This window comes from Cyprinodon tularosa, unplaced genomic scaffold (assembly GCF_016077235.1).
Source record: "Cyprinodon tularosa strain WSP-4 unplaced genomic scaffold, ASM1607723v1 ctg109, whole genome shotgun sequence".
Taxonomy (NCBI): domain Eukaryota; kingdom Metazoa; phylum Chordata; class Actinopteri; order Cyprinodontiformes; family Cyprinodontidae; genus Cyprinodon; species Cyprinodon tularosa.
The window spans coordinates 344,314-369,385 of NW_024037882.1; the positions used below are offsets into that span (position 1 = coordinate 344,314).

Here is a 25,072-nt window from a genome sequence, read left to right on the forward strand (position 1 = left end):
GTGAAGGGAGAGGCATGGTTGTATATATTCAAAAATATAGCTTGCTGGAACCGTTTTTCCAAGATCTCCTACGGCAACTTTAAGGATCAATTTATTCAACTCCTTTCCAAAGGTGGAATTACAAAAACTACATTGTGTTTACAAACTTAAATATATTGCAGCGGTTCGGAAGTTACATAGGGTTACAAATAATACAGGGATGCTCAAATAAATAGATGTAGTTCCACTAATATTTGGATAAGGGAGGAAGTTGCACCAGTAAGTGTCTCCTTCCAAATTCTGAGAATTTGACCCCTTTGTTGGCAGGATATGTCGATTTAATTTAAGAGTGCTGGTTTCCTGGCACTAACCCTGCTTTTAAGCATAGGCCACATATTTTCAACAGGGTTTGTGGCATGGGAGTGGGTAGGCAATAAAGGAAGTGTAATGTCATCAAAAAAGCAGGATGAAATTAGATAAAGAAGGTTAACATTGATTATAAAAGTTAGGTCAAACCCATTTAGGCCTGTTCTATTCATTTTGTCACAAGAGCATATCAAGCTTGGATTATACCAGAAGCATTTAAATGTGTTAAATAAAGGTCTGCTTGTTAGTAATTTGATAAGAAAATAAGCATTAATTAGATTATATACAAATGTAAACTTGTCTGGATTCTTCTTTATTGAGTTTACTAAGAAAAAAACTGTATTAAAAAAACCCCAGTTAAAATAGATAATAAAAAAGACAAAAATAATATGACGCTGATGATCATATGCATAAGAAATCCCGGAGCAGATGTGAACATAGCAAGGCATGACAGATGTGATGATCTGGAAAAGTACAGAGGGTCCCAGTAGAAAGTGTTTAACTTTGGTCCCTGATCCACAGAGGCGGTCCAGTCAGACAGCGTGGAATTAAACTGTCAGACTGCTGCAGGCCATACACAACCGTCAGGCTTGAAAGAGATAAACAATGCTTAGGTGGGAGAGCGCAACTCATGCGGTCAGAATACAGGTCCTTGTGATTTGTTGCTGCTCTAACGTCAGAGAGTGGGCTGTTGACTCCAATACTGTTTACATTCGGTGCCTTTCACAACTTTCTTCAATCCTAAGCACCCAGACTGTTTTCTCCTCTTCTGTCTTGCAACCAAGTCAGTACTCAATTTTCCATTTGAATACTAATATGCATGAGTTGTGTGTCTGTGGCCTCTTTGCACACACTGACATTTGCATGAACAGACCCATTCCACTTGGTGCCAAATGACATTCTATGCTGCAGCTTCGCTGGCGCTCCCTGCAGCGGACTGAGTCTATCTGCCGAAAATTCACTACAGGGTGAGAGGGTAAATCAAATAATAAGAGAGCTGAAATGAAGTAGCATAAAGTATAATCTTTCTCTCTGGATGCTATTAACTCTAAAACAAATGCTTGTTTTCATTATCAAAACTCAATTTAAATCCCAGACGATAGAATTTTAAGCAAGATTTGAGGCCCCAGGGGAGGAAGTATCTCATGCATGAAATCATTGCACAAAAAATAGCTTTTTGTAGAACAAAATAAAGCATTGAAATATAATAAAAATGCTCAAAGGCTTATGTGTTGCTTTTTTTCCAAGTAAATCTGTACTAAAAACATTTAGAATTATATTGTATTTGTTTTGATTTCGACTCTCCATCACAGTATCATATTGCTGATAGAGCCAGGAAGGTATTTTTGTGATATCACTTTCAGATTTGATTTTTAAGGTCATGAAACAAAGAAAAAAAAAACAAATCAAATTTAAACCAGAGTACAGATGTAGACTGTTTATTTATTCTTGACGTAAATGCTTTCTGACAATTTCTGCTGAATTAGGAATATTTTTTTTTTACAGATTCATACAAATGGCAAATGTCCAAGTTGTAAACATTGTATTTTTGTCCAGCTTGCAGGAAGCTCTTGCTTTTCACAATGTGGAATTGAGTCTCATATTGGGGAGTGAACGCTGGCACGACTTGCTGCCGCTGCTCGCCGGTATTTTTGTATTCGTTGCTCACTGCCTTCGCTCACCGGTAACTTTTAAACTTTTTTACTTTCTAACGGACAGTCTAATTGTTTTTACTGGGATTGTTTTTACTGGGAATACGACCACGATTCGTCAGCACTACAGGACTGTGTGAGTCCCAACTAGGCTACTACCAGTAGCTCACCTGTCCTGCCTCGTTTTCAGCCTCACCTGGCGTTTTTAATAATGTGGACCGGCAGGACATACACCCTGCTTGTCTGTATCTGGATATTCCTACTGCCCGCTCACCTGCAAGTGGCGGGTTTGCTGCAGTATTCACCCGCTGACCTGCTCCGGCTCCGCTGTCACTCCCTTGGACCTGCGCCCGAGGCTCTCCACCTTCACCCGGACATCACCTTCCAGCCACGTCGGAGATACATCCACCGAGGTTCCCGTCGGATTGTCCACCGCAACGGTTCAACAGCAATAAAATCCATCTGGTCCAGCTCCCGACGGTGGATTCGTCGCCCTCCATGCTCCACCAGCCGGGCTGTCGACCACAGCGTGTTAGCCCGCCTAGCTCGGTCGGCTAGCACCACCACCAGCTGCGACAACAACGCACTCAACTTTGCTCTGCTCAACATCCGTTCACTGACAAGCAAGGGACATCTCATTCAGGATCTCATCACTGACCGTAAACTGGACTTTCTCTGCTTAACCGAGACCTGGCAACAGCCCCAAGATTACTCTCAGCTCAACGATTCCACTCCTAGTGGGTTTGTTTACATCTCTCAACCCCGTGGTTCCGGTCGCGGAGGAGGTCTCGCGATAATTCATCGCGAGAATTGGAAAGTCTCGCCGGTATCAGCTCCAGTTTCAAGCACGTTTGAATCCACAGTCTGCAAGCTATCTGGTCCAACTCCAACCATCATTGCTGCTGTCTACCGCCCCCCAAAACCGAATAGTGCCTTTTTAACTGAGTTTGCTGATTTTCTCACCCACCTATCCTCTCTCTCACCAAACTTAATTCTGCTGGGTGATTTCAATATCCACATGGACAACACGAATTCGCCTCTTACCAAAGACTTTACTTCCTGCCTAGAGAGTTTTGGATGTCAGCAATACACCACTACCCCCACACACACCAAAGGACATATTCTGGATTTAATCTGTTGCTCTGGTGTCATCCCCCACAACATAACATCTGATGAACTCCCCATAAGTGACCATTTTCTCCTCTCATTTGCAGTTAATCTTACTCTCTCAGTCTCTAAAACATCCCGCCTCATATCCTTCCGGAACATAAAGAAAATTGATCCCTCCACCCTTATTTCAAGTATCCACTCATCCTGCCTCCTTGACTTCAATAATCTACTAACCCCTGATGATCTGGTTTTTCATTACAACACTGGTCTCCATAATATTCTTGACTCACTTGCTCCTCTAAAAAATAGATTTGTTTCTTTCTCTGTCTCCTCCCCCTGGTACACCCCAAATCTCAGAAACATGAAAACCAAAGGACGGCAACTTGAAAGACTTTACAGAAAAACTGGTCTTACTATACACAAAGAAATGTACAATAATCACATTATGCACTATAAGGACTCCATTGCCAGCACCAAATCACAGTACTACTCCAACTTAATCACTGCCAATCAACAGAGCTCTAAGTCACTTTTCTCTATACTTAACAATACCATCAAACCCCAGGACCCTTTCCTCCTGCACCTTTACACAACCTCCTTCTGCAATGACATCATGTCATACTTCACAGAAAAAATCAAGAACATTCACCAGAACCTTGGATCAACGGCTCATCTCAACAACTCAGCAGATCTCCCCCCGCCTACACATTTATTCTCCTCCTTCCATCCTCCCACTGTCTCGGAAATCACAGAGCTCATCCGGAAATCCAAATCATCCACCTGTCAACTGGACCCCCTCCCAACACAACTTGTCAAAACCTGCCTTCCCTCTCTGGCTCCCCTCATCTCCGCTATCATCCACTCCTCCCTCACCACTGGAACTGTCCCTACACCTCTCAAAACTGCTGCCATCACCCCGATTGTAAAAAAACCTGGTGCCGACCCCACCAACTTCAACAACCTCCGTCCTATATCCAATTTACCCTTCATCTCCAAAATTCTTGAAAAAACAGTTGCCTCCCAACTCCATTCTCACCTATGTGCCAACAGCCTGTATGAAGAATTTCAGTCTGGTTTCCGGCCACTCCATAGCACTGAAACAGCACTCATCAAAATCACCAATGACCTCCTCATGGCATCTGATTCTGGACTACTCACCATCCTCATCCTCCTCGACCTGAGTGCAGCCTTCGACACCATCTGTCACACCACCCTCCTCAGTAGGCTTTCTTCCATTGGCATCACGAGCACTCCGTTGGACTGGTTTATTTCTTATTTTTCTGATCGCACTCAGTTCATTCAACTGAAGACCCTCAAATCCACCCCCTCCCCCGTCACCTCAGGTGTGCCCCAGGGCTCTGTTCTGGGGCCTCTGCTCTTCATCATCTACCTCCTTCCCCTTGGCAATATCTTCCGTAAATTCAACATCCACTTCCATTGCTATGCTGATGACACCCAGCTCTACCTCACCACGCAGCCATCGTCCTCTCTTCCGCCCACCTCCCTCAGAAATTGCATCTGTGAATTAAAGGCCTGGTTCACCAACAACTTCCTTCAATTAAACAGTAGTAAAACCGAGGTTCTCCTCATTGGTACCAAATCAACTCTTTCCAAAACCGACAGTTTCCAAGTCACTATTGATAGCTCCTCCATCTCCCCCTCCCCCCAGGTTAAGAGTCTGGGTGTCATCCTCGATAGCACACTATCTTTCCAATCCCATATAAATAACATTACCCGGTCTGCCTACTTCCACTTAAGAAACATCAACCGCCTCCGTCCCTCCCTTACCCCACACACTACTGCCATACTTGTGCACAGCCTTGTCACCTCCCGACTAGATTACTGCAACTCCCTCCTCTTTGGACTTCCTCAGAAATCACTCCACAAACTACAACTGGTCCAGAACTCAGCTGCTCGCATCATAACAAGAACTCCCTCTATCCACCACATCACTCCGGTCCTCCGACAGCTCCACTGGCTCCCCATACAGTTCCGCATTCAATATAAAATTATCATGATGACTTTCAAGGCACTTCACCATCTTGCCCCCCCATATCTGTCAGACCTCCTGCATGTTCCCACCCCCTCCCGTGCTCTTAGATCCTCATCTGCTTTGCAGCTGTCTGTCCCCTCCGCCCGTCTCACCACCATGGGGAGCAGAGCATTCAGCCGCTCTGCCCCCCGCCTCTGGAACTCTCTACCACCCCAACTTCGAAATACGGACTCAATTCTCCATTTTAAAATACAACTCAAAACCCATCTGTTCAAGATTGCTTATTCTCTTTAAAAATATCAATTTCACTGTCACAGCCTCTGTATTTTTAAATGTTTTTAAATGTTTTTATAATTATAATTTTTATTTTTTCTGACACTTTTTATGTTTTGTACGGTGACCTTGAGTGTCCAGAAAGGCGCCTTTTTAAATAAAATGTATTATTATTATTATTATTATAAGACATTATCAGTTTGCTGATAATTGCTGAGAGTTGCTGTTTAACTTCATGAAATAAAAAATAAATGATTGCTATAAGTCACTTGTTAAGGAGTGATATAAACCTCACCTTTGATGGTCTTATTTTGATTAAATAAACTTGGTAGCTTTATTTTCTGACTTGTGTTAACTAAGCCAATCAACAAAGTTGGATAGAGTGTAGTCCTTAAAAAGATATGATTATGTTGAAAGATTGAAAAAAAAAACGGACTGATCATCTGACTATGCCTATGCCACTTTTAGCCTGGCATACACTGTATGATATTTTCAATCGTTGTAAGCAGCTTTAGGTCAAACTGCACGACGAAACTGCAGCGTTTGAAAGTTCAAAGCTCACGATGCCTGTTCTGTGGCCCAACGCTCTAATGCGATCTCAAAACGGCCGATTCAATTTCAACTATGTTTGATTTTCTCCCGACCTTACAATTCCTAATCGGGAGGTGGTTGTGAGACGCTGATTGCTCCTTGTTACCACAACGCTAAAACTCGGCATGATCGAAAAATTTGTGCACGACTGGAGAATTGGTGTGAAAAGGGCAAAAAAATCGTACATTGTACGTCCGGCTTTAGAAAACAAATGTTGCAGGAGAAGAGATGATAAATGGTAGCTGGCTTGGTATTTTTTACACAGGAAAATACGCCATCTGCTTTAGCCCTTTCATTTGGTGCTGATTGGTTGTTTGCGACTGTTAAGGAAATCCATACTGCATATGTGCCGTTTTAGTTCAAAATCAAAAATCTTTGCGATTGTTTGAGATCTTGATCATGACTTTTCATTGTGATTGTACGGCAGCTTTTTTTTTGTCTAAATCAAAATGCTCTTTAGTTCAGCAGCAACATTTGGCTATAGAGCCCTTAAGAAGTACTTTGCACGTCAACCAGTTTCTGTGGTTGCATGAACAGAGTAACTGCTAAACAACTCTTTGCTCGAAAGAGTTGAACGCTCACACGTTTTGTATTATGGGGTTTTTCAGCACCTTACTTTTTGCGTTCTGTTCTACATGTCTTGCCATTGGTTTTTCAGTTACTTAATTCTGAATAATTGGATAGGTTTTTCTTTTTGTTTACTCCTCTGTCTGCCCCTCAGCCAGAGCCATCAGCTAATCTGTAGAAGCCGTTTTCATATATTTCCTTATTAACGGCATCTGTTAAGTTTTCAGACTCACTGTGTTGCTTCCATATAATTGTTTACACTTTTTTCCAAAAAAAAACAAATAAAACATGACACCAGTTGGCTAATAGTTCCTACATTTTATAGCAAATGGTTAATGTTTTTTAAAGTGTAGACTGTACTATTCTCTCTTTGATTAAAAATTAAAAAAGAGAAATGCATAAAAAAACACCATGAAATAAATAACATTTTATTTTTCCTCAAAAGTGCTGACAGGGTAATATAATTAATTTTTATCCAACAAAAGATAAGGATAAGATAACTGAAGGTGTGTTTGATGTCTTAAGATTTAGGTTAAGAATTATCCTAATGCCCTATTTGTCTTATGATCAAATTATTGATACAGTATTTGAAAGTATTTCTTTTAATCGAAAACATTCCAGAGATCTAACCAGCGATTAGCTGTGTTTTAGTAAACATTCCCAGTGAGCATGACGTTTTAACCATCCATCACTTTCAGTTTTAACGGTTGAGGACTGAAACAAGAAAAACAGCAGGAGGATTTTAAGTTGCCACTGTGTGAGGCATGACCCATCTGACCAACTTTACTTTCTTATTATCCAACAGTTTTGGTTGGGCAGGAGCCCACCAAAACTGTAGAAGAGAAAGGCAGCCACTTTAAATAAAGAGAAAGTAATTCTGCCGTTTGGCTCCAGGGTCTGGTTTGTATCCAGCTGCAACAGCATGTGACCAAAGAGGCAAATTGTCACCTCTCCTGCTTCCGGAAACACCCACACATGGGGCTGAGCAAGTGGACACACTAAAGTGGACAGAGCAAACATTTGTTTCTGCCTAAAAGAAGGCAGACCTGGCAAAGTGGACAGCAAACACAGAAACAAAGCCAGCAGTGAACAAAGCTAAGAGGCTGTGACAGATGAAGTTTTGGTGGGTTAGAGAACACAAAACATGTTTCTCTGTGGTCTTTCTTTCAAGTATATGCAAATAAACATCCATTAACTCAAGCTGTGATGCTTTGACGATAGTAAAATGAGGTTAAAGAGTGCAGAGGAACATTTCATTCAGTTGTTTTCAGAAATAGCCATTGTCCCTGAAGCCGTGGAGCCTGTCATATCCTAATGCAACACAAGGCGCTATGAAAGAGGCTTTAAGTCAAAAGGGATGTAACCTAAGTCGTAAAGGGGCCTTGATTTAGATGTCTGTCTTGTGTCTAAGGTGAATGCAGCTCTTAGAGGTGAGCACAAAATTGTCCGTCCCTGCAGAGCCTACGTGGCACCAGTCTATGGTCCAGGCCGACCGGAGTGTTGGTCACACTCTGATGATACCATGAAACAGAAGCTTCCAGCTCTGAATGGACCCCCCCCCTGTAATGGATCCCCATCTCTGGGAGGCCAGAGATACCCCGGTGTCTTTTAGTACAACCATCTGGTTCGCAGTTTTGTTGCTCTTCCCACAGCCGCACAACCCTAAGTGAAAAACGATCCTGTCCCAGTCAGGTTCGGGAACCAGAGACAAGACTCTTTAAAAGGGGGTCTTCTGTTGTACACTACCGTACCCTCTGCAGCAGCTTATTGTGCTGTTAGGATTGTGTTTGCAGAGGTGCTCTCAGTTGCGGTTTGTTTGACGACCTTTTGTTGTTTCATACATTAGTCGCGGTGCTCTGACCAGGTCACAAAGTATGGATTACCACAGGGAAAAATTACCTTAGGGAGAAATTGTGGGAATGTTATAGAACAGACTAGAATGAGTCTAAAAAAAGAAAAAAACATGACTGATGGGTTTCTTCACAATTTATTGGAGTTTAAAGAGGAGAAAGATCAATGTAAACATGCCAAAGAGCGAAAGGAAAGGGGCCAGTGCCTCCATCTATAGTTTACAACGTCAGACAAAACAAACCCGCTGGGGCATTTTTTCCCCTGTGTTTACCACTCTCTCCAAACAAGCACGCTGGAGAGTCATTGAACGCAGATGGGTGCATGTTTGCACTCCACACATGGAGTCTGTTTATTCATCATTGCAAACAAGAAGTAAAAGTTGCCGAAACCTCCGGATTTGATACACATTAGGCCCCTTTTTTTGTTGATGTTCGCCTCTCCTGTGCAAACACCCTTATTCAGTGTATCAACGGTGATTCACAGAGCAGAAATGACTTCCAGTATTTTAGTTCTGCTTAAACACAACATACAGGCTTAAACCGTCGTTGGTTGCTCAATCAGTGTAGGCCCAAACTTCTGCAAAAAATATTGAAAAAATGGCTTAAAACTACAACTAACATCTAGATCTTATCAGTTTAGTTTAACACTTATCTGTGTTTCAACTTCAACTTCTTGGAGTGAATTAACTGTGTTACTTCATGCTTTAACCATCCTATATTCAATAAAACTATACACTATACACCTACACAATTCTTCTTCTTTATTTTGCATTTTCTACAGCCCCAGTTCAGACCTGGCAATGGTCTGATTTTAGCTCTCCTTAAAATCTGATAAATAAATAGGATGCATGTGCACCTTAGCCCAAGGCAATAAGAATTTGTTTTCAAAATTTTAGAATATTTGCACTAAGAACTTGTTTCTGATCCAATTTTTTTGACCAGTTAAAATTAAAACATATTCAAGGACAAAGAAAAAAGAAAATCTACTTTTGTTTTGTTATTAAGTTTTAAAAAGTTAAAACTGTTATGATTTATATTCAGCCCTCATAATTCAGTTCTTTATAAAATCAGGTTTTGTTGTAATTACAGCAACAATTTTTGAAGAGTAGTGGTAGGAATCTAAGAGTTTTGAATAATGGCTTAAACCCAGATTAAATTTAGAGCAGGGCTGTCCAACATGAGTCCTCAGGGATTTATGTTTTCAATAAAAGACACTTAAAAGATGTATTTGAACTAATTCAAATAGCAGAACAGTTTCCTAAATGTGTTATCAAGTTCTACAGAGGCCTGATAATAAACAATTTATTTGACCTCAATCTATTTAACCAACATAACCTCTAAAATATGCAAGACACCTGTGCTTAAGTACTGGCTTTGAGTGTCCAAATGGTACGTTTGGACTTTGACTGGACTATAATAACACATGAATATGCTTCTATATAAACCTCACAGTATCTCTGGCATCACATTGAGTGTTGTCCTTCCTAAATATGGCTCAATTACAAGTTTTCTGTGTTCTAGATCATCCTTTTTTTTTTCCGTTCTGCATGATGCTGGCACCACCAGGTTGGGGTTGGTGTTTTCAGACTGGTTTACCGTGTTATTTTTCTGGTGGTCTTTTGGTCATTACCTCTTTAAGATAGTTTAAATGTTCTGTTTCTTTCTTGACTAATTTGTTTAAATTAGCAAATCATGTCAGCATATGAACTGAACCAAATCACTGTATTGATTGATTTGTTCCTTTCTTAGTTCATTCAAGGACAGTGTGAGCTTAATGGGCTGGTCAGGAGACTAACTCTGTAACCAACTCCCAATAGCATCTTTAACTCTAAGCCTATGGCTAATGTGAAGTCAAGCCACCTATATATAGATGCAAATACACACTGCCCCATTATCTAACCGGACTGGCTAACAAAAAGTAATGAACAATTATGTCCTGATGGGTGCAGATGGGTGCCGACTCACTCAAGTGTACTACTGTAAAGGTTCACCAACCTTGCGGACACAGAAAACTGCCACTGAAAAGTGAAAAGTTCTCTAGCCCTTGGAATTGATATTGATCACTCACTAGCAAACTGCACTCAATACACTGAGACAACACCTACGTTATCTGGGATATGGTACTGTTATTTATATGTTTTTTTTCTTCCATCTACTAAAGACAAACAAATTTAGCAAAAATGAAAGATTTTAAACCAAAAGTTATATGAAGAGTTGTTTTTTTTTATTTTTTTAATCTGAGCTGAATGACTTACAGTTTCCAGAACTTTAAAAACCTGTACGCCTAATGCAGAGAAAAGTCTGTTTGATCTTTATCACCTATTCAAATTGTAAAGTGAAAGAAAATGTAGTTAAGTAAATTTTTTTCTGCCTCCAATGTGATATGAAGGAAAAATGAACAAACGTTGTGGTTTATACCTTTCTTTTAACAATTTCTTCCTTTCATAAAGGGAAGATCAGTGCACTGTGATAGTGACCAATTCACCCGTATGACATGTTGATTTCCGTGCTTCTTCTATTTATGCTCTTCTTGAATGCCCTAGAAGTTGATGTGTACTTCTATGCCTTCACTATACTATTGGATAATACTTTTCACATTTTCCAACTATCCATTTTTATCAACTGGGCTGATATGTTTGACTTGCCGTTGGTCTGTTGTATAAATTCTTGTACAAGTTTTGCAGCTCTAATGTGAAAACACAGGATAAAAATTCAAGGAGTATCTTGATTGTTCAAGTTACTGTCTTCATTGTTTGCAGATGTCAGCAAACAGCAACTCAACTACTGTAACAATTAATATGCTCCTATTCTGTAAATATTCATCAGTGGTAATAACAGGCCGTATTTGTGGTTGACACACAGTGGAGCCTCTTATTCTCCTTTGCTGCTACTGATTTACTCGTTTTCCAAATTAAATTTTGGTGTGCTCTTTGAGTGCTGGCACGAAAACACTTCACAACAGGAAATGACTGATTAAATCAGTATCCAGCTAAATCTAAAAAAAAAAGCAGAAAAAAAAACTCAAAGCAAAACTATGACTGTTAGTTCTTACAAAGAGAGGGAAAAAATATGAAGGAAAGGGTAACGTGAAGGGTAGTGCAGTTTACTTGGATAGTGTTTTTTTCTTTTCAGCACAAAAAGGGAGAAAAAACGATCATATCCTTAAAATGCTCTGAACTGCTTTGCAGAGGCTGCTGGTGCTTTTATCAAATGTCATGCTCTCGCTATGGTTCACTATAGGAAAAGATAAGCCATCTGTTTTAATGACTGTGTCTGTTAAAGTAAACAGAAGAGTTAACTGTGCTTTGATAGTGCCGCGGTGTGGGACTTTTGGACTGCTGTGTTTTCATTTCATTTGAACATTAATGGGCTCAGTCACATCTTTCCTGCCCCTCGGAACCTGAACTCCTTATTTACCTCATCTTTCTCAGACCCTGTAATCACATAGGACTGCTGAGAGGGCATGTTTGGTGGGAGAATGGGTTTTGTTGTGAGGATGGGATGAGGACGGCTCCGTAAGGTTTCCTACAAAGCTCCCCCTGCAACTCAACTGAAACCATGTATAATTTACATTCCTCAGATACTGCGAACCTGAACACAAACAGGATGATAAAAAGCAGGTGTGTTTGGTGGCAAACCCCTCTCCTGATCATTAGGGTTTTGGGTTTGGCGCAGTGTGTCTGCCTTTGGTGCTGGCTGGAGCATCAGCGAGAGAGGCAAAGGGAATAAATTATACAGATATCATCATATCTGCATCCGTGACGGAACGCATAGCGAAATAAGCCACTCTTTAAGGCCATCAAACCAACCAGCAAAGGTTTTCAAAACTAATGGATATAAAAAAAAACCTTCATGGTGATATATAATAGAGATAGAAATGCAAAGAAATGTATTTTTTGTTTGATATTGGCAGCATTAATCTAAAAATAAGGTGTAACGAGATCTCATGGTCTTAAGGTGCAATGATATATCTTTTAAGATGTGTTCACAACAAACAAGCAACCTGCGGAAATTTTGCCGGTTTAATCTGTTTTTGCTCACCTTGAAATCCACCTGGTTAGCAAAGCATTTCGCACAGCAGGCGAATTTGCCTGGCGGATGAAAAGCTCCTACATCAGTGAGTCTGATGGTCATGGGTTTTACCTCATCATGACCAACACGGATTTACAAAGCGACTGGCAGTGTTTTTGAATTTAAAGCTCTCGGCATTCCTAGGGTCACCAGATTTAACAAAGAAGGAACAAGTATGGAAAATACACTGATTCGGATGTTAATAATGGTAAAGCAAGTATCTAAGTCATTGCTTACAATCCCTGTTAAAGTAGAGGATCATTTTACGAGTAAAAAAAAAAAAAAACTCTTCCTATTGAAGGTATAGCGGATGAGCTTATATTTCCATGTGGATCATCTAAATAAGTGGTCCTCCTAATTGTCTGTCAATCAGGTGATATGTTCACATATGGCCGTCCTAGAAGTTCTTCCTGTTAGCTATCTTTTTCTGTGGTGAGCTACGGCTTCAGACCGTCATTGAAGCTCATCTTTCTCACTGCGGTTCTGTGAAAATGGCCGAGGGTCATAAGAGAAAAAATGTATTCTAAGTGTATGGGAAGAAAAGAAAGGCCTGAGAATATATATTCTGATATATTCTGGGATGTTTTACGAGAAGAGCTCTCCACGCAAAGCATTCTATTATCGGATTCGCTGTCACAGAGGCCCGCTGTCACCATAGGCTGTTGCTACCCAACAACGGCGACTAATAACAAAGATGGTACAGGCACTGCACAGTGAAACAGTAGTTACGTGACCAACGGAGCAAAAAGCAGTGATCATCTGTCCGAACGGTCAGTTAACTGAGTTTGCTATAAAATCCACTATATAGTCCCCGCTCTATTTAGGGATTTAGGTGTTAGGGCGGACATTCAGGCACAGTAAGCTTGTATGAACCATGAGAACCACAACTTTTAAACAGAGCGTGGACGAGGAGAAAAGGGCTCTCGCATTATTTTTTATTTTTTTTATGGAGAAGGAGGGTCTTTTAAAACATTAAAGAAAATCCTCCAAAATAACTTTAACAGCTAATGTCATTTTCAAAAAATCTTAAATCTAGTCAATAGTAATTTGCTGCTATTAGCTGTAAAACAAGTTGCAAACATGGAATCTGAAAAGGATTGATCTGAAGGGAATGTGAGAGTTGGACCCCTGAATCAAATTCTGCTTAATACCTCATACACCTTTGGACCGGCTCTGGTTAGTTTCATAAAATGATAGGGCAAACAGCTCTGGCTGCACTGTTTACATGGTGGAGCCACAAAAGGATTACTGCTTTTAAGAAACTGGCCTATTGTAAAGAGAGGGGTTAGGGACATGTGCACTCAAACATGTGATACTGGACACTCACACAGTCTTAGTGGGCAATGAGTGGGTGAGAATGGCATCACGGCGGCCACACTGGCCTTACCAGCAGTGAAACAAAGAAAGCTAGTGTGCATGTGTCCGTGACCTTCCTTTTCTCCACATCAGATCCGTCTTAAAATACTGCGGCTTGTGCGCTGGTGAAAATTGCTCCCTTTCATTCCTGTTGTGGGTGCGTTTGTTGGGAACTATGGGAGTTTAACAAGGGAAGAGAAGGAATGAGCTGGAAAGATGTGGGTAAGAGTGAATATTAATGCATGTTTTGTCACCACTTGGTTTATTCTGGAATCTGACATTGTAAGCTGACTGAGAGATCATTTTACCAAAAAAACACAGGCAAAAAAAAAAAAAAAAAAAAGAGAGAAAAGTAACCTTGAAACACCCTCATATGAGGCGTACAAGGTTATTTGCAGGAGTCAGCCATCATGACTTGTATCAAGACACGTAGATATTGCGGTTATCAAAGGATGCCTGCAGTAAGGAACCCATATGGGTATGTGTTTTTTTCCCTCCAGAAGACATGGGATAGCAGGACATGTTTTTGCTCTTATAGGCACTGTTTTAGTTGGTTGTTTGCTGGTGAGGGGCCCCAGCACGCAGCTGCACCAGCTCCTCTGGAATGAGAGCTGTGCCTTGAAGCTCAGACCCCTGGCGTTGGGGTCTGTGTTGTTAATTTTACAAGCCTGGGCTTCGTTACCCCTGTCGATAATATAGAGGGAAATGTGAAATAAAGTGTTGACTTCAGTGGGGTTGTGTACTAGAGGGAGAAAATTAGGGACTGGGTTAACAGTGTGTTGTATCATAAAACCGTCCCTCCCTCACTCCCTTTGTGTTCCTTCCTCATGTTTTCTGTTTCTTCATTTTGCACTGTCCTTCAATCACTGTCTTTAACCATCTGGACTGTTTTCTAACTGGCACTTGGGTTTATAATAGATGGAGTCCAGATGCTAAAAGCACCCTAAGCACTTCTGGAGTGAAAGGCCTCAAGTCCTCTCACCTGTTTTTGCCTCAACCTAGGATGGGAAGATTAACCTGTTTATAACGATTAGTGATTGAAGTGCATTGGTAGAGCAGCTGTGGTTAGAGATGCCTGCTGGACAGGTTTTTAAAGTTGGACACTTGGAGGCCACTGATGATCTAAACTAAATATATATATATATATATATATATATATATATATATATATATATATATATATATATATTTTTTTTTTTTTCTTTCTGTTAGTTGTCAAAATGATTCATTGTGAGAAAAAAAACTAGTTTTATCTGAACATGCATATTTAGGCTTACTGAAACATATGCCCACCAATTGTATAGTTAATTATTACAGGGTTAAAAAGGGTTGAATCTATAGTGCTCTTTGGTCCCTGCCTCCCGGTCACATCTGCCATGATTAAATGCAGTTTTTGAATTAAATATTAGTGTTGCATATTTATATTTGTGTCAGTAAACACTGATCCATTCAACCCAAAGATGTCAGTTTGTGAAGAAACTTTTGACTGTGATCATAGAAATTCATCATCTGAAATTGTAATTGAAAGCTTTTTTAAAAAGTATATATTAATCAGTATATAATAAAATGATAATAATGTGAGAACAAGTTTTGTTATTTTGCCTCCTGAGATTATTATTATTATTTGTTCCAGCTTAACAAAGCATGGTGCAAACAAGCTCAGTTTAATTTAATATTAAATAAAGGTTGTGTTGTAATTTATTCCCTTTGCTTCATATTTTAATTTATAATTTATTATATAACCTTTGATCAACCTTGGATTGTCTACACAGCAGAAGTCTTACTCCTTACACCATCCCATACAGCCCAGGCGTTTCTCTGGCTTCTCTAGTCTTTGTTTGCTGCGATTGTCAGAGCTGGTTTAGAGCAGGTTCAGTGGCATTCGTGACGGGAAATTTAACTTTCTGTTTATTCAACTCTTTTCTCTTTGTCATCCTGATGCGTGTGCAAACGAGGCAAAAGATATGTTTTTTTACATGTCCCTTTTTTTTATTTTAACAAAATTAAACAGGAGCACCAACTGGAAATTTAATTCCAGTAATAAAAAAAAGTGTTGATGTTTGGATATCTGGAAGCAGGGCCTCCTTTTTGACTTGTGCTGAGTCACTTAAGTAGATGCCACAAATAGATAAATGGACCTCATCCACCCTCATTTCTCATTGGTCAGCGGGTGCCTTATGTCAACATTCTGCCAGCAGCTTTCTCCCTGAAGCATGTCAGCAAGTCTTCTGATGCCCTTTAAGTCTTTTGTCAGGACCTGTAATCCAGCCGTTACTCACTGAATTGCTGCCAAGCAAAACCTTAAATTGTCTCACCTTGTTACAGAGGCTGCACTAAATCCCACTCCAGGATATCCTGTTTTATTTATTTCATAAAATAATTTTAGACTTTAATGTGGGAGAGGCAGATAGTATGAAGAAATTATTTTACGCTTTCTATTTTGACTAAAAGCAACTTCAAACGGAGGTTCTCAGGCTGCGGTTTCCACCCGTCGTCGGCTTCAGCAGATTAAACTCTTTCCATTACTGAGCTAAATAATAGGGGTCGCACAAAAAAAAGCGAAATGGGGGCCGTGTTTTATAGGTGCTACCATGCAACTTTGGCAGGGAGTCGTGTGGGTCTGTGGCAACTGTGGTGTTGAACTCACAGGGCGGTGCAGCAGAGGGATTTCTGCAGGAAGAATTGTGGTGATTGAGGCTATTTTTGGGACCCAGTGAAGTCTTAGTCTATCTTGGGTGACAAATTAAATGATAGAAGCAGAAAATAAAGAAATAAGATTTGGTCTGACTTTTACGAATTAAGAAGTCTCCTTTGACTCCTCTTGTTTATGCACTTTCTTTGACCTTCTTGCAAGGGGATTCTTTAAATGAATCCTTAAAAGAGAGCAGTAGATGGGAGAAGGTGTGGTCCATTAGCTGCAGAATTCCCTCTCCTCTCTCCAAAGCAATGTCCAAATTCATTAAATATGCCCCACTGACTATCTGTCTAACTGTGAAACCTGGATAATTAATGTAAAGCCTTATGCCTGCCATCTTCTGAGTTCTGATGTGGTTTTGGTGTGGAATTGGATACCTCTTAGGGGGAGGCAAACTTGTACCACAGCCAGCTGTGCCCCCCTCATCCCCTCTTAAAGAAACTCTGTAACCTGCTCACATCTGGCCTGGTTTGGTCTGGCCCAGGTCTCTGTTCTTGCTACGCTGACATTAATGAGCACCACAACAGTAATAGCTACCAGTGCACCGCGAAGAGGAAGCAGATTATTGTGTATGAGTAATCTGCCTCTCCTGTCAACTGTGTTTGTAGACTTTGGAAGGTCTGCTAACCCACGTGAGTGTGCTGTGTTCTTTTGCTTTGAGATCTTTTTTTTTAACTATCCCTGCCTGCACAAATGTGTTTTTTTGTCCATGCATATGCTCATTTTGTATAATTTTATTAGAGTGGAAATATCGCCCGTGCACAAAGCCTGTTTTGCTGTCCCTAAGGCCTGAAGCGTATAATAAAGATGGAAGGGAGCTCTTTATGTCAGCCCTCTTTTGAGAGAGGAAGCAGTTGTCTGTAATTATCACTACTTTTCATTCCTTGTAGCTAACACAACAGAAAAGTGCTCTAGCACTTATCCAACCTGACAACGTGTTTAACAGAAATTATTTGTTTGGTTGTTTTTTTAGATCACATAAACTGAAACCAAGCTCATTTTATCTTTCCATCTAACCCATATTTTTTTTTTTCGGGAAGGGGGGGTTATTTCAAAGCTGTAATATGGAACTCATTAGCAAGAAATCCCAGCATGTATAATAACAGGGCGATTAGTTGTCTTTCAGTGATCCTTTCCATGGTTTTCTTCCATGCTGGGGCGTTGCTGTAGTTTGTGAGCGCTAGGCTCGGGCCTGGGCGAGTCCTCCTCATCCCCTTCCCGGATTTTTTCTATTTGTAGATCTACATATATATTTTATTGGAGGGTTTTATCCCCCATATTTTTCTCCTTCAATGTTTCATGGGGTTAAGGTTCTGTTTCCCATCAGGGCCTGGGAGGAACCACAAGAAAGCAGAGGTTGATGTGGCGAGGGCGCTACAGTTTCTTGGTGACAAGGGAAAGGGGCGTGATGAAGTGCATTCTCAGGAGACTTGGTATAAAATGTTGACGGTCCGATTAGTGGATGATCTCTTCATTTCCTCCTGCAAAATGATAAACAGCTCCTATCAGCTTTACGGTAAAGCAGCACTTTTCCTTTAGTTTGATAGATGTGTGGCACTCCGCACGGTTTTTATTTTGTCCATTCATCTTTATGATGACCTCACTTATCTCTTAGTCCTTCCAGAGCTGCCACTTCCCATTTCCACCACAAGCAACCACACACTTTTTTATTTTTTTGCGGTGGCAAAAACGCTGCCATATTCTCCATCTAATCCGGGAAGCCAGGCTTGGCCGCAGCAGAGCTGTGGGACTGCCAGCTGTAACCCCTTCCAGACCATGTGTAGACAAGCCATGATTCTTTCTAAAAGTCAGGAGAAAAGTTTCCTGATGGAGGAGTAAAGAGAAGAGGACATTTACAATGTCATTCATCTCATTCTTATGGTTACATCACATTGAGCAGCAAAGCTTAGTAAAATCAGTACCTACTCTTTTTGAAGAGGAGATATTTGAAGGACATGAGCTCATTTAGGATGCAACAGGCCGCCCTTTCCTTGTGGCATCGTCTTTGACTCGGGCATTCATGATTGCTTTCAGGGAGTAGTTACTCATTATTGTCCTTAGGCTTGTGCCAAACTCTTAGTGGGAGTGCTAGGATCCAAATGTAAATATAGTAAAGACTCCTTATATGCTGTGCGTGGCGATGTTGTACCTCATCTGAAGTTGTAAACATTTTACAACCACAAACATTCATGCATTGCATATACTGTAAATATCTGAAAAATTGTGTGCATTATTTTGGAATTGAAGGAAAATTATACAAGTTCTTTGATGGCTTTGAGAAAAGAAAATATAGAATAGGTGGTAGGCATTTGTAGTCAATCCTTTGTCCTGACTACCTTAAATGAAAACAACTATTGCCTTCAATAGTAAGTAAGTCCAGTGGTTTACTTTTAGTATATATCCAGAAATGTGAAGTCCAAATAGGTTTTCCAGAGAACATAACTGAACAAGCAGCATCATGTAAGATTGTAAGAGACTTGAGGCTAGGTCAGATGTTTACCTTTCAAAAAGTTAATTAATCTTCGATTAGCTGCTATTAAAGGGTATAGAGCAAAGTCTATTCATGTTGTATTCATGTTCAATGTCTCCGTTAAACCCTAGACCTTAATTCTCGTTGACACTTAAACATGTATGCTCCTATGCATTTCAGATTTGTTGTGTTAGCCTATCATATAAATCCCAATAAAACACGCTTCAGTTTGTTTTAGCTACATGGCAAATAGGGAAAGTTCAAGAGATATGTATACTTTCATAAACACTTTAATTCACATCCTCTAACAGTACTGCACCGTTTTACTTTATACGATGCTACAGTTTCAGTTACCATCGTGGTTAAACTGATCCTGTTGCACTTGTTGCTTATAACTGTATTATAACATGGTTTTATCTTCAAAATCCTCAATATGTAAGTGTTTAGTTCCATCTGCTGACAGGTGCATCTATTCAGATGTGAGAAGTGTGCGTTATTATTTTACCTTGTATGTCCTCTGGGCGTGGGCCCGATTGTAATCACTATCCCTGTTATATCTCCTTTATGTCAAGATTTTAAGGGCGTGACCTTAGTTCCCTCTTCATTAGGCTGTTTTTATGGAGTTCTGTTGTAGCTCAGCCAATCTCAGGTGGATTTATGATCTGATAGAGGATATCCTTGCATGCCAAGGTAGCATTCATTTGCACCAATAGAGATGGGAGACATTTACAAACAATAGTGGCATGAAAATTGCAGAAACTTGACACCCCAGAGCTCCTCTCCGGCTGCCGAACCGCTGTCAGCCAGACGATGGATGGTAGATAAGCTCGGCTAAGCAACACAGCCAAAACAAGCTTAATTAAAAGCAACTTTGGCTGTCACACTGAGAACAGTCAGTGGCTCTGATTCGCCATAAAATGAAGTGTTACTTCAGCGGTGCATGCAGAGAGCTGGAATGCATGTTGGAGTGCAAGCTAAGCTGTTGTAAATAACACATAGTATGCACAGAAAATTGAATATTAGGGCAGCTGTTTACTTTAAAATGTTCAAGTTTTATATTTTCGTAACATCTTTAATGTACCACAAAGGTACTGATCAATAAATTATTTTTCTATCTGCAAAGATCAATGAAACTGTCAGAGTGCATGTTTTTTTTTTTTTTTTTTTCTAGCATTTATTTCCTTGTAGTTCCTGTTTTAGGTAAAGCCCTTTTTTGCTTTGTTAGGCAGCAGGTCTTTTCTTTATTTTGCATAGATTGTTCCTTGTTCCCTGTTTATCTTTAGCGTGTCTCTGTTGTTTAGTCATGGACTGGTGCACTCACCTGTCTGTAATCAATTAATTATCCCAATCAACATATTGACACCTGTCCTGTTCAGGGCTATGAAATCCCTTTCATAATTTCTTATCTTTTTTATATACCACACTTATGCTAATTACACTAAGTCAATGTAGGTAAATATAAAAAGCAGGTTTTTAATTATAAGTTTGATAAAGGGTTTTTGGGACTCCAGCAAACCAAAGTTTACTATTAATCAAGTGCACATTAACTTATTATGAAAGTCAAGAATCCAAGAAGAATCTAAAGCACCACTGTCCTCAACTGCTTTAGTTAAGGCCAATAAAATGATTCAACATGTTAAAATATATCTTTAACACTTTTAAAGAAAAGCTCACAGCACTGCTGGCCAAAAAGGACACCGTGGTCTGTCTCAAATTTGTCAAAAACCCTGTAGCTGGTTGGGACAGAAACATAACTTTGAGGTTATGCATCCTTTTATATTTGTTACTACACAACATTAGAGAGAAAGAACATTATTCTGGGAGTCTAAGGGTGGAGTTGTGACATTCTACGGCTGCTTAACTGCTTTGGGACCTCTACATCTTAATGTGGTGGATTGATCGATCCATTAAGTTTGACCCATTTAGATAATGTTGCTCCACTAAGACACCCTGAATTAAAATGGTTTGTGACAATGGGCTCAAAATGGGTGAAATGGCAGGATAACCAAGCATACCAATAAGTTCAAACCCATGTGGCTCAAACAATAAAATTACCAAATATTTTGGACTTTAATCTGATTAGGTTGCTGTGCCATTGCCTGTGTGACTGAATTTCAACAATTCTGCAACGAACATTGGTTTAAATGTTCCCCACTGTTATCTTAAAGACCGATAGCCAGCTATCACAACAAGTGTGTTAGTTTAATTCAGTGAAGTTAATTTATATAGTGACCATTTACAACACATTTCACCTGAAGGGACTTTGCAGAGATATTTTAAGCAGCCAGCTGATTGCATCAACTCGTTGAGTTGGCAGTAGTCCCTTACACTAAGCATGAATGTAGCGACAGTGGAGAGGAAGAACGCCTTTTTAGCAAGAGCAAACCTCAAGCAGAACCAGGCTCAGTGTGAGCAGCCTTCCGCTGAATCTGACTGGGGTTCAAGGAGATAGAAGAAGACAGACAAAAAGAAGCAGTGATACAAAAGGTAACTTTTAACCAGCTCCACCGGTGGCCCCGTCCAAGAAAAAACACACAGCCAGGTAGACGAGCTCCAATCCAGCTCCTATGTCAGAGGATGGAAGAGAGCACAGACAGTTAGTCACAAAGAGAAACAGGAATACACTGAAAAACAGGTTAAACTCCGGAATCTAAAAACAAAGGTGTTAATGGCAGCAGCATAGCGGATATTTCTGTCCAGGATAGATCTACAGCAAAACAGGAACAGGCCAAGTGAAGTTACTATAATGATAAAAAGCAGAGAGGGCATAAATATATAGGTGGAACTTAACAAACACTGTAGAATGGCAGAATGGTAAAAAGTGGTCCCTATGTCCTTCAGCAGTCTAAGCCTATAGCAGCATAACTATAGGAAAAGCTTAGGATAACCTGATGAGCCACACTGACTATAAGCTTTATCAAAAAAGAAAGTTTTAAGCTTAATTTCACAGACTAAAACTGCTAGTTTGTTCCACAGGGGGAGGTTAGTTTTAGACATAGTGCAAGGCAGGGCTAGATAGTTATTTGAATTATTATTTTAAACCTGTATTTTCTATTTCCTCATAGTATATTTAATTGAAAACTGGAATTTCTTTGTTCTTGGATTTGTTAAAATGCTTTATTCTTTAATTCCTTGCATTTCGAGATGTACCTTTTGATGAATTATTTCTTAATGACGTGGAAAAACAAAGTTGTAACATCTGAAGGACCTGGAAACAAACCGTAAATACAGTTTGCAGTAAAGCCTCTCAGGTTTGAGGGGTCCCTGAAGATAAATGTTTTCGTATTCATTGAAATGTGGAATGCGGACGGTTAAATGTTGAAGAAGAACAAAAGATAAGACACAAGAGAGGAGGTTTTGAAACCTTGGATTTGAAAGAGAATGATAAAGAGCGATGGATCACAGCTGGCTCGCCAAGGGGAATAATGACTGTCATGTTGCAGTGCATTAGCTCATACTCAGTCCAAACAGCTTGACTTGATAAAAAAAGGCCAGTTAACAACTTACCACATACATAGCAACGAGACCCCATAGAGACAAGCCAGACAAGCAAGTCGTCTTTCATTTTAGTCATTATTAATGTTTGATTGACAGGGTAATTGGTATAATAATAGAACCAAGAACAGCATGCTTCCTTGATTCCATCAGTGACAGCAAGCCTATTTAAAGAGTTTTTATCAACACAGTACAGGATACTAACCACTTCTGTTCATAACTTTGGCAAAGTCTTCATTGTTTTGGCAATGTTAGTGACCTTAATACACTGAAACGATCAAAGATAGTTTGAATTCTCCTTTTTTAACTCTCAACAAAAAAGAGTTAAGCAGCATAAGCTGCTTCTAAATGTGGCAGACTCTGCTTACTGAAACTGAAAGTGGCCAAGTCCAAGACCAAGAAGTTCTTATTGCAACTTGGATATGTGTCTCCAAGCATACTGAACTTTAAAGCAGATTGGCTACACCAGTAGACTGGCTGTCATGTTCTTTGGAGATTTCAATAAACAAGGCAGTTCTTGGACCAAAAGGGAGTACAATACATGTCAAGGCATGTCTTGACAATATACACTTAAAAATCAATATATTTTTATGATTTAGTTTAGCTATTACACTATCTGAGAAAAGAAAGGAAATTCAAGTCATAATATTTAATTCATGTTTTCTCTTGTAACATAATTACAAGAGGAATTCAGTATTACTTTTTCCACTTATAAATGTTGTAAGAAGAACCCCGCAGGCTCGCGCAGCAAGTGGTGATAGCTCATCAACCCTCCATCAGGCTTTGTTTATTTGAATTCCCGTTTTTCAGGGAAGAGAACCCCTCCACCAATCATTGTTTTTCTTTGGGAATCCACATATGGTTGTTATATACTTCTAAATTCAAGCCATATTTGCCTTTGCTGTATTGCTTTGCAGCTTTTCCCCCATCTCTTTGCATGTTAGAATTAATTATAACAAGGCATTTATTGGTTTTCCTCTTATACTTTTGGCTAGAGTTAAAAAGTATTGGGCCTTAGCACTAATAAGGTCCTTTACAAGCTTTCCAGACACATGAAAAAGTTTTAATGCACAGTTGTCATCTTACAGATTCCAGATATACCCAATACTAGGTGCCTGTATTTAGCTGTCTTGGGCTTTTCTTTTTTACTTTGATAAATGTGTAATCTCCATTTTTCCATGTGTGTGTTAGTGAAGCTGTTTTTATCTCTTTATTTCTCTTTTAATTTCTCAATATCTCTTCTCTTTTAGAGTGTTACACTGCAAACGGCGAGGATTACAGGGGGTTCCAGAACCAAACCAGCCTGTATGGAGGGAAACCTTGCCTGTTTTGGAATGAGACTTTCCAGCATCCTTACAACACCCTCAAATATCCCAATGGAGAAGGAGGTCTGGGAAGCCACAACTATTGCAGGTCAGTGGATGTTAGACATACGTTTCTGTTTACAATGTCTCCCATGGGAACAGTGACCTCCACAGTTATGATTGTATATAGAGATAAGCATATTTTCCATTCATCTTTACACAATCTCTCTTTTTTCATATGTGATCTCACCCTGTGGCTGCAGGATTTAGCTTTCAGTACCGACACAGCCATGGAAGAGAGTTGATTTTGTGCTTGATGAGCAATTTCTGTAATAATTTGACAAAGTTTCTTTTACTATCCTGCTAATTGTGACATGGTGCAAGGCCCACAGCATTACGGTTCCTTTATCTTACTTAACATCAGTGCGGTTTAGTTACCCATGTTTTCATACTTTGTTTTGCACCAAAACACCCTTTAAGGGTTGCTTTTAAAAGTCGAGTCTTGGTTTTCACTTACAAAGCATAACATTAAAAAAAACCAAAGGTGCATGTAGTTAATGGCAGGGATTTTTTTGATCATTATCTTTTATATTATTTTGATTTTATCCATAAAAAATACCACTTCCAGCTAGTTGTGTTGTGTGCTTTCTTGAGTGGTAGAAACAGTCTGGAGAAGTAAACAGTAACACAGGAAATGAAGCCCAGATTAAAAGAAAACTACATGGAAAACATATTTTGGCATTGCGAGTATGTTTTTTACTCCAAATCTTATTAATCAGGCCACAACCCCTTTGAATCCATATCCCGACTCCATAAAAAGATTGTCTGACATGGGTTAGAAAAGATTAACATTTAAGGATGATGCCAGCTGTTAGCAAAAAGGGAACACAACTCTTACACACAAATTGGAAAGAGGAAGGGAGGAGCAGTTTTTAAACACAATAACACATTCATTTACCTTCTCTCTCACAAGGTCTACAGTGTCATTTAAAGTTAGAGAGATAGGAGCCACAGCAAGGCCCATTTAGCTGCATGTTAACTGAGGATAAATGCTCCTTCTTATTCTTTTACATAAACCCTTTTGTCTAGTTCTGCAAATCTTGTTTTGTTTTTCCAATATATTTCTCCTCTCATCTATTTTTTTTCTCTGTATTTTTTTTCAATCATCACATCAATCATCTTTTTCTTTTTTCTTTAAAGATAGTTGTAAATTATTTCAAAGATCTGCCTTATAGATCATCATGATGCTCTGATCGTTGGCTTAACCAGCGCTTGTCTTTTTTTAATGATTTAGAGCCTG

General features: G+C 39.7%; 1 protein-coding gene across 2 annotated transcripts in view; it reads left to right on the top strand.

The window, feature by feature from the left end:
• Positions 1–25,072, top strand: part of kremen1 (kringle containing transmembrane protein 1) — an 86,069-nt gene that overhangs the window by 15,744 nt on the left and 45,253 nt on the right. For both annotated transcript variants that reach the window (XM_038293348.1, XM_038293356.1), the window contains exon 2: positions 23,719–23,881. In XM_038293348.1, the coding sequence (XP_038149276.1) occupies positions 23,719–23,881 (163 nt within the window). The remainder of the gene's footprint in view (positions 1–23,718; positions 23,882–25,072) is intronic.